Genomic DNA, 17,756 nt, shown 5'->3' on the forward strand with positions numbered 1-17,756 from the left:
GAAAAATCTACTCAAAATCTAGAATTGGCATTTTCACAAACACCTTGTGTGCATAAAACCAAAACATAGGAAATTGCAAGGGAAAATAGAAAACTATAACCAACTATTCACAAAATCAACAATAAACATCTAAACAAACATAAAAAAACATGAAAAATTAAATTCATCAATCAAAACTTCAAGTAACTCAAAATTGCAAATATAAACAAAGTAACTTGAACCAATAGAAAATGAAAATAAAGACAATGTAATTAAAGAGAAATTGAGAGTACTTACAATTAAAGAAACTAAATCTAAAATCAAAGCTTGCTATAAAATGCTAAAATAGAAATAGAAATGTAACCCTAAGAGAGAATTCTACTATCTACACTACTCCTACTCCTTTGAAAGCTTCCTATACTACTTCTACCTAATAAAACTTAATCTAAAACCTAATAATGGTTCCTTCTTTATATATGATGATATCCTATACTACTAATTCACTGAATATTGACCTGTACGTACACACAGGTGCTTGTGCACACACACACATGCAAATTTCTTCTTGTGCGCACGCATACTTAGCTGTGTGTGCTTTTTCTTGTTTTCTTTATGTTTTCTCTCTTGTACATTCTTTCTTCCATTTTTGCTTAGCCAATCTTGCCTCAATGACCTAAAATCACTCACAAAACATATCACGGCATCGAATGACATAAAAGTGAAATTAAATCGCTCAATTTAAGCACAAAAATGCATGTTTTCACATTTAAGATCAAATTAGGGACAAAACACAAAAGTATGCTATTTCGGTGCTTAAGTGCGAGTTTATGTGATGAAATCCATCCAAATCTTGCCAAAATATATCATCAAATATGGACTCATCAGTGTGTCACAACACCAAACTTGTTGTCCACTCTGTGTTCAACACAAGAATTTACTTAAAGTGCTTGTCAATTTTTGAATTCATCTCCATGAGTACTACTTTATTAACTACTATCAAGACATAATAAAAAAGGATATAAAGCATGGGGAGAATGAAGCGCTTGTTTAACGTCATTAGTTTGACGGTTGGCCTTTGTCAGGGTGGTTGGTAATGTCTCAGGTCTTCTCCTCTCATAGTGAATCTGTCTCTGCTTGCTTCTTTAAGAATCTCTACATGCTCTAAGGATAGAATTCTATTGATTGTGTATACTGGAGACAACTGAGATAGAATGGCTGGAAAATGAGGCGGGATTAGAGGCTGGTGGATTGATATCACCCTATCTCTTGGAGAAAAGTCCTCTGTAGGGATCTTCTTATTTTTCCATCCTCTTGGCACCTTCTTCCCAATTTTCTTCTTTCCTTCAAGTGGTGCTTCAGTAATTCTCATGTCAGGAGGGTCCTTGTTGATTGTCTCTTTTGAATCTTGAGGTCTCAGCTCCTTCTTGGACTTCTTTGATTGTTGTATTACTTGGACTTCTCATTTTTCCACCAAGGGGGTCTTCAGAGACTTTACTTGTGATTCACTGTCGATTTCCTCCAAGGATGGCTCCTTGTGATCATCCTTCAGGTCTTTGTTCTCTTGTTAAGGTTCATGTGAGGGATTGAAGACATGAAAGGTGAGTTGTTCATCATGTATTCATAAATATCAACTTCCCTTACTCAAGATCTATGAGTGCTCTGACTGTGGCCAAGAACGGTTTCCCTAGAATGATTGGATGAAGATAGCTTTCTTCCATCTCCAGAACAACAAAGTCTATAAGGAGGAAGTACCTCCCTACCTTCACCAGCACATTTTCAACCACTCCTAGTGCTTGTTTCTAGACCTTATCAGCCAATTAGAGGGTTACATTTATGGGTTTTAACTCATTGATTTGCAGCTTCCTCATAAGAGACAGAGGCATTAGATTTATGCTTGCTCCCAGATCATAAAACTCTCTTTCAATCATTGTATCCCTTATAGCACAAGGGATGTGAAAACTCCCTGGATCCTTCTTCTTTGTAGGCAAATCTTTCTTGATGAGAGCAGTGCTCTCTTTAGTCATCACTATTGTTTGTCCATCCTTCAAGGTACTCTTCTTGGTTAGCAACTCCTTCATGCATTTAATATATGAAGGCATCTGTTGGAGGGATTCAATAAAGGGAATGATAACATAAAGAGACGTAAATTTATCCAGGAACCTAGAATACGTCTTCTCTTTTTCACCACTCCTGAGTCTCTGAGGGAATGGTGCTTTTGGCATATAAGGTTTCAGGATTTCCTTCTCCATTGGCTCCTTCCTTTCTGAATGGTCAATTCTTTGTTCTATCTCTTCCAATTTTTCCTTTGGAACTCCTTGGGTATGCTCCGATGGCCTGCTAGTTTCTTCCTCCAAAGTCTCTTCACTTCTTAGAGTGATTGCCTTGCACTCTTCCCATCTCACATTCTTTGTTTCTCCTCTTGGATTCTTCTTAGTGTCACTTGGAAAACTATCAGTGGATTTAGGGATTTGTTGAGAAAGTTATCCTTCTTGAGATTCAAGCTTCTTTATGGCGTCTCCTTGGTTCTTCATATTAGACCTAACTTTATCCTTGAATGCCTTGTTGTCTTGAAACTCATTGCAAAGATTTTCAAGCAAGGCTTCAATCCAGGAAATTCTATCCTCATGTGGTGATGGTAGATTGGGATTTGTAGGTTGAGGATGGCTATTTTGTGCTTGATATGAAGGCTGGAAGGAGTTGTTGTGTGGGGCTTGATATGGTCTTTGGTTGGAGTGTTGGTAAGTGGAATTGTTTTAATGGTTGGAGTTTTGAGGTCTATGATCTAGGTTCTAGTTTTGCTGGTTTTTCCACCCAAAGTTTGGGTTGTTCTTCCAACCCGGATTATAGATTTTGGGGTGTAGTTCATAGGGTTGCCTTAATGAGTTTCCAATATAATTGGCTTGCTCCTAATCACCTCCTTCCTCTGCATTCACCCCTTCTTGAGCTGGTGGTTGAGTATTGACTGCTGCAACTTGGTTCTTCTCCATCTATTTGGTGAGGTTGGCCAGTTATTTGGTAATTAACTTGTTTTAAGCTAGCAATGCATCCATGTGACTCAACCCTTTCACCCCTCTGTTGGTGCTCCTATCAGAGGCATAGAAGTATTCATTATTAGCCACTGTTTCAATGATATCAATGGCCTCTTATATGGTCTTTTTAGTATTGAGAGAGCCTCCTGAGGAGTGGTTTAGGGCCTTCTTTGCTTTCCTAGAAAGACCTTCATAGAAAATATGCAGCTGCACCCATTCGTTGAACATATTAGGTGAACATGTCCTTGTTAGCTCCTTGTATCTTTCCCAGGCTTCATACAAAGTTTCTCCATCCAGTTGCCTGAAGGTTTCCACCTCCATTATCAACTTGATTATCCTCTGTGGGGGGTAAAACTTTGTTAGAAACTTGTTAACAGCATCATCCCAGGTCGTAAGACTCTCCTTAGGAAAGGACTCTAGCCACTTAGATGCCTTGTTCCTAAGAGAAAAGGGGAACAAAAAAACAATCTATAGGTGTCAGGATGCACACCATTGACCTTCACAGTGTCACATATTCTCAAGAATGTGGTTAGATGTTGGTTGGGATCCTCTTGGGCACTTCCTCCAAATGAGCAATTATTTTGAACAAGGGTGATGAGATGAGGTTTTAGCTCAAAGTTGTTGGCATGAATAGTTGGTTTTAAGATGCTACTTTCACAATTCCCTGGGTTTGGGTTGATGAAAGAGCCTAAAACTCTTCTCTTCTGCCCAGCATGATTACTAGCACCTTCTTGAACATGGTTGTGTACCTCTTCCTCATAATGGTTATTCATATCATCAGCCATGTTTATATCCAGGTCCTCCTTTTCTTTTTCAGAACCAATAACCCTTTTCCCTTTTGCTTCCCTCCTTAGTCTAAGGAGGGTCCTCTCAGGTTCAGATTTAAAAAGGGTTGAAGCTCCTCTTCTTCTACCTGTTATACACTCAGCAAACAAACAAGCAAAAGCAAGTGAAGGAATCACTCTTGTTAAGATTGTGGTTAGGTCGAATGGTGCAATTTATCAAACAGTTCATGGATTAGTATAAGAAAATGTAAATACATAATGAAAACAAGTAAAATTGCTGATAATGAAAGTAAAATTAGCTGAAACAAAACAAATCAACAAAAGAAAAGAAAATGTTCAACCTAGTTATCCTCAAATTTAATCATTGTCAATGCAAAATCAGTTCCGACAACGGCGCCATAAACTTGATGCACGAAAATCTGTAACACTACAAATTTTCTTCAGAAAGTATACCGAATTGTCATCAAGTAAAAACTCACAGTAGAGTTAGGTCGAATCCCACAAAGATTGATTGGTTGAGCAACTTTAATCAGAGGAGTGTTCTAGTTGAAATTAAACAGAATTGAGTGGGATTTGTATAAATTTAAATGGCGGGAAACGTAAATAGCACGGAATGTAAATAACGGAAAGTAAATGGCAGAATGTAAAGGACAGAAAGTAAATTGCAGAAACTTAAATGGGATTGGGGATGATGAACATAAATGTAAACAGTGGAATATAGAGAATGGGGAAACAGGAGTAGGGAAGCTCATTAGGCTCAGGAGATGTTGCATTCTCCGGATCAAGTTCATTCCCATCTCTACCTTAATCCATGAAACTCATTGATCTCTTAGAAATCTTAGCTGATTGAATCCCAATTCCTTGGCAATTCAATATCTCTAAGCTTGAACAATTGCCCAATTCCTTGATATAATTGCTCACGGGAAAAGATGAAGTACGATCACTGATTATACCACATGTTTTTCTAGATCAAAGTATTAGTAGGATTATATGTCACTATATCCATCCAACCTCCAATCTAGTCCAACATGAGAAAGCATTTCTAGCATGATTTCTTCATTCCTCTTCCAAGGTTTAGAGGCAACCCAAGTATGAGCAATTTCTCTTCTGAGACAATTGCTCAATTAGATGAAGAGCGAAATTTTTCAAGTAAATCAAAGAGAATGGAAAGAAGAAGAAGAATAAGAACTATTATTGATCCATTGTATTACAACAGAGATCCCTAACCCAATGAAGAGGGGTTTAGTTTTTCATAGCTTTGGGAATGGAAAATGGAAAGGTAAATTGCATTGAAGGTAAAACTGAATCACGAAAAAAAGTAAATACAGAATGTTTACTATCCTTGATTCCCCAGGTCCCAATCTGCCTTTTGAGTTCAAAACTATCCCTATATATACTGCTTCTTTGATCTTCAATTAAGTTTGTAAGTCTCTGGATGTAGGCGTTTAACCTCAGTTGAAGCAATTAAAAGCTCAGTGGGCTTTGCTCATCTTGCTGGGAGAGTTTGAATTAGGTGGCTTTCACATTAGTCAGGCCGTTAGTGTGGTTAACGTCAAGTGTAAATTCTTGGTTCAAAGACGTTAGTGACACTAACTTGGTCACTAACGTCCCCAACCCCCTTGAGTCATGTTAACTCCACCGTTAGTGGCACTAACGTGGCCATTAACGTAGCCTTTCCTAAACTTGGTCACGTTAACAGTATTAACTTCACTATTTACATCCAAAGCACCATTTCCTCCACGTTAGTGGCCCACGTTAGTGGCATTAACATGGGTATACCTTGGCTCGAACACGTTAGTGGTGCTAACTTCACCACTAACATTGCAAACTCTCCCTTTGTCCATGTTATTGCCCACGATAGTGGCACTAACGTGGGCTTCTTTGGCCATTCCTCATGTTAGTGGTGTTAACTTCGCCACTAACATCCTGATTCTTCATTCTTCCACATTAGTGCCCACATTAGTGGCACTAACGGGGCCACTAACGTGGGCTTAATTGGCCTTCGAACACGTTAGTGGTGCTAACTTCACCACTGACGTTGCAAGCTTTCTCCTCTTCCACGTTAATGGCCACGTTAGTACCACTAATGTGGCCACTAACATGGCTCTTCTGTGCTTCTTCTTACCTGAAATCAATCAAACAAAGTGCATCAAAGTCTTGCTCTTGATCATGAGATGGTGCATCATTTATTATATCATTCATTCCTTGCACTATTCTCATGAAATTATTCATAATTCACAATGTTTTCTTGAATGAAGGTATGAATGCATATTCAACCAAATTCTTGTTTATTGCCTAAGAAAATGCATGAAACTAACCTAAAACATACAAAAAAATGGCTTGTGAAACTAGCCAAGATGCCCTGGCATCAGTGTTTCAGTGAAATATGTGGTGGAACACCAAACTTTGCATCACACATTCACCCTTGAAACACTTTGGTGAGCAAAACCAAACTTAGCTCCTTGCAATACCGAGAAATCTACTTAACTCTTTTATTGAAACAACTTAAAAAGAGAGAGTTACCTCTAGTTGGGTTGCCTCCCAACAAGCGCTTTTTTAACGTCACTAGCTTGACGTTTTGTCCCTTGATCATGGAGGCTGAAAATCATAGTGCCTCAGTCTGTCTCCTCTTACTGTGAACTTCCTTCCAGTATCCTCTTTGATGATCTCTAGGTTTTCAAGTGAAAGGATCCAGTTCACAGTATAGTATTCAGACAAGTGTGGAGACATTTTCATTGGTTGGTAGTTTAACATCACTTTATCCCTTGGTGAGAAGCCTTTAGTTGGGATCTTTTTGTTTCTCCACCCTCTTGGCATCTTCCTCTTCTCTTTCTCAAGGGGTAATTCATGCTTTGGTGGCTCAATATCTGGAAAGCTCTTGTTGAGGGTCTCATATGGGGATTTTGGTTCTAGTTCCTCCTTGATTTCTTTGGCCTGTAGCACCATTTCTGCTTCTTTCAAGCATGGGTTTAGAAGCTTTGGAGTTAACTCATTGAATGCCTCCTTCAAGCTCTGATATCTGGCCTTAACCTTCATATATTCTTCTTCTTGAGTGGGCCCATGTAGGGTCTTGAAGACATGAAATGTTAGGTGCTCATCATGCACTCTTAGCAACAATTCCTCTCTTTCAACATCTATTAAAGCTCTGCCCGTAGCTAAGAAGGGCCTCCCCAGAATGTTGGGAGTGTCAGAGTCCTCCTCCATATCTAACATGACAAAGTCAGCTGGGGAAAATTTTTTCCTACTTTTACTAACACTTTCTCCACAACTCCAAGTGCTTGCTTAATGGATTTGTTAGCCATTTGGAGAGCTATCCGAGTGGATTTCAGTTCAAGAATTTGGAGTTTTCTCATGAGAGATAGAGGCATCAAGTTTATGCTTGCACCAAGGTCACAGAATGACTTCTCAATTGTTTTGTTCCCTATGGTGCAAGGGATATGAAAGCTCCCAGGATCATCTTTCTTCACTGGTAGACCTCTTTGGAACACAGCACTACACTCCATTGTCATCTTAACAATTTGTCCTTCTTTTAAAGGCCTTTTCTTTGTTAACACTTCCTTCATAAACTTGGCATATAATGGCATCTGTTCAAGTGCTTCTATGAAAGGAATATTGATGTGGAGTGTCTTGAATATCTCCAAGAATTTAGAGTACTGCTTCTCCTTGTTTTCTTCATTGAACTTTTGAGGATATGGAAGTTTGGGAACATATGGCTTCACCTCTTTCTTCTTCTCTTGTGGCTGTGGTTCAAGGATGTACTTGTCTTACTTTGACATTTGTGAGTCTTCAGTCTTATGATCCTCCTCATTTCTCTTCTCTATCTTCTCCTTTGAAACTTTTCTGTGGTGTTCTTCCTTAATAGTGACTTCTTTTCCCATGGTCTTCCCACTCTTCAATGTCATTGCTTTGCACTCCTCTCATTTTATAGCTTTTTCTTTGTCCTTTGGGTTGTCTTCTGTGTCACCAGGGAAAGTATTTGCTTGCTTCTCACCCATCTCTGCGATTTTTTTAGCCATTTGTCCCATGTGTCCTTCAAGATTTCTGATTGATGCCTCTTGGTTTTTTTTTGTCAGGGCTTAATCCTTCCTTGCTGCTTTCTGATCTTGTCTGGCCATCTCTTGAGTTTTGATGAGTTTCTCCATTAACATTTCTAAGTTAGAGATCCTTTGAGAGTCTGGGTTTGGCTATGGTTGAATGGGATGTGATGGTTGCTGATGGAAGTTATTTGAGATGTTGGAAGAGGTGTTTTGTGAGTTAAATAGTGGTGAAGAGAAGTTGTTCTGGGGAAATTGTGAAGTGTTATGGGGTTGAAGGTATGTGTTTTGTGGTTTTGTGTATTGGTTGTTGTTAGTAGGGGATTGGTTGTGCTTGTTTGTCTTGCAGAAGCTGTTAGAATTGAGGTTCCTTTATACTTGATTCTGGTTGTTACCCCACCTCAAGTTGGGATGATTCCTCCAAGATGGATTCTAAGCATCACCATGGAAGTCATGTTGGAACAAACTTGGTGTGTTGTTCATGTATTGCACCTGCTCAGGAACTTATTATTCATAATTGAATCACTCAAAGTCTTTCCTAGATTGATTTCATCCATATGAGACTTGAGATCGGCCTTGTGTGCTTACTGCAGCAAGTTGCAGTCCATCAATTCTCTTGGCCATCATCTCCATTTGGTGCTGAATTTGTTGGTGCATCTGCTTGTTTTGGGCTGGAATTACATTTACTCCTTCAAGTTCCATCACTCCCCTCTTTGGAGTTGTGTTATGGTGCCTTTCAGAAGAATAGAAATATTGATTATTGGCCACCATATCGATGAGGTCTTGTGCTTCTTGAGCAGTTTTCATCCTCTAGAGTGAACCTCCTGAGGAGTAGTCTAATGCTTTTCTTGCCTTTGGAGAAAGACCTCAATGAACATCTCTGGTGGACATCTCCTTATCAGGGCCATGTATCTTTCCCATACCTCATAGAGTGACTCTTCCTCTATTTGTGTGAAGGTTTGCACCTCTGTTTTCAGCTTAATGATCCTTTGAGGAGGGGAAAACTTGGCTAGGAATTTTCTCACCAAGTCATCCCAATTGTTGATGCTCTCCTTGGGAAAGGTTTTCAGCCATTGGGACACATTGCCCCTCAAGGAGAATGGGAATAGAAGTAACTTGTAGATGTCAGGATGTACCCCATTTGTCTTTACAGTTTCACAGATCCTTAAGAAAAGAGACAAATGTTGGTTGGGGTCTTCAGGAGGGCCTCCTTTATAAGCACAATTGTTTTGCACCAAAGTGATGAGTTAAGACTTCAACTCGAAGTCATTTGCATGAACATTTGGGGTGAGGATGCTGCTTCCATAGTGTCTAGGATTAGGGATGGTGTAAGATGCCAACACCCTCCTAGTAGGTTGGGCATTGTTGTTAGCCACTCCTTCCTCATGCACTGGACATTCTAGTGCTAGAGTGTGGTTAGAGAGTTAGGTGACACAATGTGTCAAACAGTTAATATGCTTGAAAGAAAACAAAAGAAAAATGCTTAATCGAGACTTATCACCCAATTAATCATTGTCAATCTAATTCAATCCCTGGCAATGGCGCCAAAAACTTCATGACAGAAAAATTGAATCCGCATTAACTACCGGCAAGTATATCGAGTCGTATCAAGTAATAAAACTCATTGAGAGTGAGGTCGATCCCACAGGGATTGATGGATCAAGCAACTTTAGTAAGGTTATTAGTCTAGTCAAGTGAATATTAGTGAATTGAGTGAAATTGAATGAACAATATATAAATTGCAAGAAATTAAAATGCTGAAAGTAAAGTGCAGAATGTAAATTGTGGAAACTTAAATGGCAAGAAACTTAAATGAGCTTGAAACGTAAAGAGCATGAAAGTAAAGGCAAGAATATAAATGACCATAGAAAGTAAATTGCATGAATTGTAAATGGGCTTTGGGTGCAGGGAATTAAAAGAAAGCAGTAAATCAAAACAATTAAATGGAACTCAAAGTAAGAAAAGTAAGAACAACAAAGAGAAAGATTCAGTAGGGATTGGAGATATCATAATCCATCATGAATCAATGGGTTTCAACTCCCTTCTCAATCATATGAAGTAGATCTATAGCAGATTGGAATTAATTGAGTCTCAATTCCTTGGTAACCCAATTTCTCTAGTCACAATCAATTTGCCAATTCCTTGATCCGATTGTCATGAGAAAAGGTTAAGTGCATGTCTCTTATCCATTAGCCACACTAATTCTCAGGACCTCAATTCCTCCCAAATGGTGTTGGTCAAGAGAATTATGAAGGATAGAGCTTCAAGTCTAATGCTTATGATTCCCCTTCCGAGGTTCACGTAAGCATTCAATAGATTCAAACCCCCTTCCGGAGTGAGTGAATCTCAATCAACATAGAAGATATCCTTTAGCTACAACAAGCGGATTGAAAAGAAGAAAAAGTTCATTCAATCATATGAATTACAATAGAGCTCCTCCCCCTAATGATTGGGGTTTAGTTAATCGTCACTCTAAGAACAAGTGCAAGGAATTGAAATTGCATTAAAATAAATTAAACTCAATATGAACTGAAATGTAAAATTGCAAAGAAGAGAAGAAATGTAGGAAATTGAAATGGCATAAACATAAACTAAATTCAATACAAACGAAAATGCAAATTTGCAGAAAGGAAAATTGTATCTTTACTATGCTACACTCTCTGGAGTCTCTAATCCTCCAAGAGAGATCTAGAGTCTCTAATCCTCCAGCCTTCAGAGCCTTCTTCTTACTTCAAAAGTCTTCATATTTATACTCTTCTTCTCATCTTCAAAATGGGTCTTCAAGCACATGGATGTGGGCTTTCGGCCTTGGTTGAAGCAAGTTTGGAATGACTCTTTGTGACGTTGACAAGGATGTTAGTTCACTAACGTTCACGAGCTTACATGGGTGCCATTTGGAATGAAAGTTGGTGCTGGCATTGGTGACCAACGTTTGTGCACAAACGGTGGCTAACGTTCCATTTAAAATTCTTTACGAATGTTGCCACTGGCATTTGTTCACCAACTTTGGTGCACCAACGTTCCCCATTGTGCGTATGCATCATGCCTTGTGCGTACGCACACTTGCAATTTTTCTCTTTGTTCGTGCGCATAATGACTCATGCGTACACACACTAGCAGTTTTTCCAGCTCCAACTTAAGGATTTATCGAAGACATTGGTGTGCAACATTTGTGGCAACGTTGGCACTCTCTTTGTTTGCAGCATTGCCAGCAACGTTGGTGAGACAACTTTTGCCACCAACGTTGCATGTCAAGCTTGGAACATTGGTGAGCAACGTTGGTGAGCCAACTTTTGCCACTAGCGTTGCTTCTTATGCTTGGCACCTTGGTTGGCAACACTGGCGAGCCAACTTTGGCCACCAACGTTGCTCACTCTCTCCTTGTCAACATTACCAATTTCATGCCCACTATAGACTATTATACATCGTTGAAAAGCTCTAAATGTCAACTTTCTAACCCAACTAAAAGCACCTCAACTGGACATCTATAACTCAAGTTATGCTCCTTTGAAGGGGACAGGTTCGCTGGCGTTGGTGTGCAACGTTGGAGGCAACGTTGGCACACCAACGTTAGTAAAAGTGCCAGATTCTGAAGCTTAAAAGTATTATCCACCCCATACTATTATATATTTTTGGAAATCCCTAAATGTCTACTTTCCAATGCCATTGGAAGCGCATCATTTGGATTTCTTTAGATCGAGTTATACTCCATGGAACGTGAAGAGGTCAGCTAGCCTTACTACATGTTGATACTATGTTCATCTTTGCACTTTCGGGGTAAGTTTTCTCCCTCAAATTTAGTGTCCACCATGTAGTGCCATATATGCTTGGAAAGCTCTAGATTCCTACTTTCCAATGCCATTGGAATCACCACATTTGGATCTTTATAGCTCAAGTTATTCTTATTTGAAGAAGACACAGTCAGGCTGTCAGGAGCAACGTTTGTGGCAACATTGGTGAGCCAACTTTGGCCACTAACGTTGCTCCCTTTCTTCTTTGGTAATGTTTGTGGCAACGTTGGTGAGGCAACTTTGGCCACCAACATTGCTTCTTCCTCCATAGGCAACATTTATGGCAACGTTGGTGGGCCAACTTTGGCCACCAATGTTGCCTTCTCTACTTCTTCCTTGCCCTTCCTCTATTTCTCCTCACCTATCATCAACCAAACAGAATGCATCAAAGCTTTGTTATAATCACAAGATAATTCACCATTCATTGCATTAAGTAATTCTTGCATTAATCTCATGAAAATGCTCATAAATAGCAATGTTTGACTAAATCAAGGCATGAATATATTATTCATCCAAATACATGCTTATTGCTCAAGAAATGCATGAAAACCAAGTAAAAAAACTAATGAAAAAGGCTTGTGAAACTAGCCTAAAATGCCTAGGTATCACCTTTATGCTATATTATTGAATTACATTGTTTCTTTATATAGTATGAGTCACTAACCTCCTAAGGTTAAGGTTAGGAGCTCTGCCGATTCTTATGAATTAATAATATCACTATTCTATTTCAATCTATACTTGATTCCATTCTAATATGTATCTTTGTTCTTCATCCTAATGAATTGGGAGTATAACTTGACCGTCATCCCTATTTACATGGGTTCTTGCAAGTCCTTGATGGGATAGTATTGAACCACTAGCTTGATTATACATCTCTTAGATGGCTAATCCATGACTTCGTTGGGTACTTCTCGAGACATCAATGCAACCGAGGTGCAGGACGATTAGAGCCTTTGTGGTATAGGCTAGAACCAAAAGAGTAGCGTTCTTTGATCCGGAAGATCCAACCTTGTCTGTGGCGTTCTGAGTAGGATCACCAAGGGAATGGACTGGTAGAGCTTCACCACCGTTCTGGATGACTGTTGACTCAGCGTTTCATCTGAAGTAGAGGAGATTAATGACCGTTGTCCCGGCGTTAATCATATATAGCCAGCCATAGGATGAATCAATCAGATGTTGGAGTAGATGGTTAGAAAAGTTGATCTAGAAGGAAGAAACATCTCTGAAGCCTCAATCATTCTAATACCATAGAATTCACACTTATCTAGTAACGTTTTATTTATTTATCTATTTTATGTGTTTTCTCGTGACAACCATATTTTCTATCCGCCTGACTAAGATCTGCAAGGTAACCACTGCTTGCTCAAACCAACAATCTCCGTGGGATCGACCCTTACTCATCTGAGGTATTACTTGGACGACCCGAAATACTTGCCGGTCTATCTATGCGAAAGGTGCGGAGTCAGTTTCATGCACCAATGATCTCAACATGCTCAAGAGAGAGGATTTTGTTCACTATGTAGTGTTCAGGAAAGTGTAAAGATGGCTCCATTGGTTGGTAGACTAACATCACTTTATCCCCTGGTGAGAAGTCTTCAGTGGGGATCTTTTTATTTCTCCAACCTCTAGGTACTTTCTTCTTGAGATTCTTCTCTCTTTCAGGTGGTGGTTCACACTTAACATCAAATTCTTGCTTAATGTCAGGAGGGATATTATTAGTTGTCAAAAATGGAGGCTTTGGTTGCAAATTCTCTTTGGCTTTAGTGGTTCCTTTAGCTTGTTGCTTCACTTCTACTTCTTCTCTTTGTGTCAACATGGGGGTGGAGGCTTTGGAGGTGATTCATTGGGTGCCTCTTTCAAATTTGGATCCTTGAACTCAATCTTCATTCAGTTCTCCTCATGTTTGGAATCATACATGGTTTTGAAAACACGGAACACTAGATATTCATCACGCACTCTCAGCATCAATTCTACCTTTTCAACTTCTATCATAGCCTTACCAGTGGCTAAAAAGGCCTCCTTAAAATGATGGGACAGTTGCAATCTTCTTCCATATCAAGAATGACAAAATCAGCTAGGAGGAAGAATTTTTCCACTTCCACTAAAATATTTTCCACAACTCCAAATGCTTGCTTCATGGATCTATCAGTCAATTGAAGAACTATTTTTGTTGGTTTTATTTCATGGATTTGGAATTTCATCACTAAGAGAGACATGAGATTGATGCTTGCTCTAAGATCACATAATGCTCTTTTAAATGTTAGGTTGCCAATAGTACAAAAAATTTGAAAACTTTCTGAATCTTTCTTTTTTTTTTTTGGCAATTCTTGTTGAATGATAACACTACATTTTTTAATCATAACTACAGTTTGTCCTTTTTTTAAGGCTCTTTTATTTGATGATGGCATCATTTTTGAGATAATTTTATTAATAAGGCCCTTCTCATTAGTTTATCCGTGGATCCTTCTTTCAATTCTCGTGATGATTTTATTAATAAGGCCCTTCTCATCAATGATGATGGCATCATTTTTGAGACACAATAATGCAAAGAATGGAAGGACTCATCTTGAGAGCATTAGAATGGAGAATGTGGTCCATTAACCCTTTCTTCTTCTTAACATTATTCATTACTTCAATATGTGTCAAAGACCCAATGGAATAGGTTCTCAAGAAAAGAATGGGCTGAAATTATATTCAAGTGACAAGGAAGTATCATATTTAATAATGATCATATCACTACTAAAATATGGGAATGAATCAAAATATAAGTTCGTTTGATGATAGTTTAAATAATAATAAATAATAATGATTGCATCTTATGCTATGATAATGCAGAGATAAAGTTTTTGAAATTCAAGCTATCTAATTGTTATAAGTTATACTTATATAACGATGTTATTGTTAATCAACCGTACTTAACTATCTTAATTGTACATAATTATTTTAATTTGGTTTAAATTTTACCAATATAAAACTAATTTTTATTGATTAATTTTTTTTAAATAGTATTTATAGATTTTTGTCAATGTTTTTTATTATTTTTGAAGCGCAACATACCAGGATTTTTCCTTTTAATTTGAGAATGATATAGGCACGCTTTCAAAGCGTGGTAATAAGTTCGCATCTAGGTACATTTAAGAAAGTCTAGCTGTATATCTCTTATCGACACGCTTTTGAAACGTAGCCAAAACCATCTCACTGCGCACGCTTCTGAAAGCGTAGCTGTATGTCTACTTTTTGGCACGTCTTTAAAGTGTGGCTATAGAGTTATATGTGGCGACACTTTTAAGTGTGGCAATAGATGAAAGCGTACAAAAAAATAAAGCGTGTCAATAGATAGAAAAAAGCATAGTGATAGAGCAACGGATACACTTGTGGATATGACCCTTTTAAAAACATGCCGATAGCTCAAAAAATATGGTAAAAAACTAATTTTCTTGTAGTGAAATTTTTGACAAAATTTGGTGTATCTCGGCTAGAATTGATGCACGACGTCGTTTTGCCAAACTTTAGGTGCCAACCACAACATGACGTAATTTTTCTTATGTCAAGTGTCAATTAAACGTGTTATGTCATTTTTTGTGACGAAAATGGAAAAAAGATCAATTTAAATCATGCTTTAAAATTTTAGGATACAATTTAAATCAATTAAAAATTAAATAATTAAATTATACCAGAAATCAAATTTAAAAGTTCATTTTGAGTATTAACTCCTTAAATACCGGACGGACAATTAATAAAAAAAAGGAACTCGATTTATTTTTAGTCGAACAACTAATGGAAATATTTAACGTATCCGTACCAGAGATACTATTCGTCAAGTACATTTGAACTTCGATACTTGTAATGAATCAAAAGCACAAGTAGTGCTGTTTAAAATCAATAGTCAATGCTAACATAAATTCACAATGATGAAAAGAAAGAGATATATACGAATATTTATGAAAAATAAATAAAATTAATTAAAGTGTAGCAGGAACATGTTATCCAACCCTAAATGCAATCCAAAGTCTCATGGCTCTCAATCTTTACCGGAGTATGATACATGTGTGGAATGGGAAGAGGGATATAGAGTAGCGAAAGCTTTGTAAAAAGTATTGTTATTTAACATTATGTTAAGGTGGGGCCACCTTCAAAGGAGAATATATTCATATGAAGGAATATATTCAGTTTTGTAGCCCATAAAAAAGATGCTTGAAACTCAAGCAAACAGGGCCTTAGACTTAGAACACTTAATTTAAACTTCTAAACCGAACCCCACTTTTTCCACCGAGTTCTAACTTTTAAACACGGTGGATGAGCAAAAAGTGAGGTGAGAGGCTCTTTGCTTTGCTTCGTTAAATCACAAAGGGATATATAGCAATCATGCTATTTTAATTAGTACTCTCAAGAAGAAGAGACAAACTAATTAATTAAAGTAGATTATTTAATTTTGGGGAGGGAGGCGGGTTGATTGTTTAATTTATACGTGTTCGTTACAGGTTGAGTTGGATTAATTTTAAAAAATTTTTAAACTAATTTTAAAATAAATTATTGAATATTTTCCATTTCTTGTTCACCTAATAAAATTTAATTCTTAGCATAATAAAAATAAAATTTTCACAAAATAATTTCTAACAAAAAAATTTATACATAATGTTTATTAATTTAGAAAAGCATATTATAAAAATAATAATATAAAAATAAAAATTAAAAAATTATTCAACCACAAGTAAAGTATTTAAAGTATCTTAAGTGTATCACATAAAATAAAAAAAAATTAAAATAGATGTAAAGCATCAAATACAAGTAGAATAATCAATGTGATGGAATGCGTTTAGTTTTATGTGTTACAAAAAAGTAAATTTAAAACTTAAAAAAAAAAGATTATGGCAGTACCAGGAGACTGTCAATATTATATGAAATAAAGTATTATCCAGCAAAAAGTGAACATGAACATAGGCTAAATGTGGTACAAATGAGGATGTTTAGATCGACGGGTGGCTATACACATATAGACAAAATAATAAATGCAGATATAAAAGAGAAAGTTAGAGTAAAATTAAAGCTATTATAAAGAATATGGTAGAATCTCGTCTTAGATGGTTTAAATATATAGGAAGAAATTCAGCAGAATATGCAATTAAAAAAAAAAATAGGATAGAAGATAGACAAGTAACGAATGGTAGATAAAGACTTAAAAAGAACGTATATAAAATAGTTAAAAAGAATTTATATATCAATAACTTCATTATAGACATGATATATAATAAAATATAATAGTATCATTTGATTCATATAATCAAATTCCACCTAATGGAACAAAGCCTTGTTGGTATTGTAATTTTTCTCTCTACAATCACTTACTTTCCTTTTATGTTTTGTTCATAAAATAAAACAAGAAACACTTTATGAATGTCAAATTGTGGTCATTGGGTAATTAAACGTTTCTACTACAAGAAAAATACCTATTCAGTCAGACTTTTTTTAAGCTACATTTGAAAAGCGTAACCTAATCTATGAATAGGCTGTGCTTTTCTCCATGTTGCCTTTTTATGAGAGAAAAGGATACACAATTTGTGGCATCATTTAAAAAGTGTAGTCTTAGGTATTATAGAAATCACTTATAAAGCGTAGCCCTAGATTGATATCTACGGGTTCACTTTTCGTATCAAAGAGAACGCTTTTAGAAGGTAGCCTATTTGTTAACTTGTGTGTACACTTAAAAAGTGAAGTCTAATATATCTAGAGACAAAAACATGAGACTTGGTAACTTTTTTTCCTCTTTTTCCCGAAAGAAAACTTACCCTTAGTGAAATTTTTGTAAATTCCCTCCAAAGTCATCACTCACCTCCAAAGCGCCTTCATCCCTACACTGATCGTGAAGAAACCCTCTCACCACTCACAATCACCACTAACCACTCACCATCGTGCAGAAACCTTCTCACCATCGCGAAGAAACCCACTCATCACCACTCACCACTGACCGTCACTCCTGTTCGCCCTCATCTCTGCACTTCTCACCTTGGCCGACCCTGCCGCGCACAACCCTCACCTTCGCCATTCTCACTGTCACTGATAACCGTCGCTGTTACTGCACTGACCATCTCTCTTCTTCTGCGGTCTACACTAATCGTCTTCTCCGTGCCCTAAACACTG

General features: G+C 37.3%; 1 protein-coding gene across 1 annotated transcript; it reads right to left on the reverse strand.

The window, feature by feature from the left end:
- Positions 1-1,796: 1,796 nt before the first annotated feature.
- LOC107458740 (uncharacterized) lies at positions 1,797-8,634 on the reverse strand. Its single transcript, XM_016076940.1, has 3 exons — positions 8,416-8,634; positions 7,049-7,533; positions 1,797-2,427 (listed from the first exon to the last, which is right to left on the reverse strand). The coding sequence occupies exons 1-3, from the start codon at positions 8,632-8,634 to the stop codon at positions 1,797-1,799; spliced, it is 1,335 nt and encodes a 444-aa protein (XP_015932426.1).
- Positions 8,635-17,756: the final 9,122 nt, after the last annotated feature.

Source organism: Arachis duranensis, chromosome 7 (assembly GCF_000817695.3).
Source record: "Arachis duranensis cultivar V14167 chromosome 7, aradu.V14167.gnm2.J7QH, whole genome shotgun sequence".
NCBI classification, from domain to species: domain Eukaryota; kingdom Viridiplantae; phylum Streptophyta; class Magnoliopsida; order Fabales; family Fabaceae; genus Arachis; species Arachis duranensis.

Excerpts from the sequence above, each read along its gene's own strand:
- LOC107458740 (XM_016076940.1), bottom strand. The coding sequence starts at position 8,634 with ATGAAAACTGCTCAAGAAGCACAAGACCTCATCGATATGGTGGCCAAT. Across the intron at positions 7,534-8,415 it reads ATGGACTGCAACTTGCTGCA|CCACAAGAGAAGAAGAAAGA; the intron begins GTAAGCACACAA and ends CTTGAACCACAG. Across the intron at positions 2,428-7,048 it reads CTTGGAGTTGTGGAGAAAGT|TTTTCCAAGTGACACTAAGA; the intron begins GTTAGTAAAAGT and ends ATCCACTGATAG.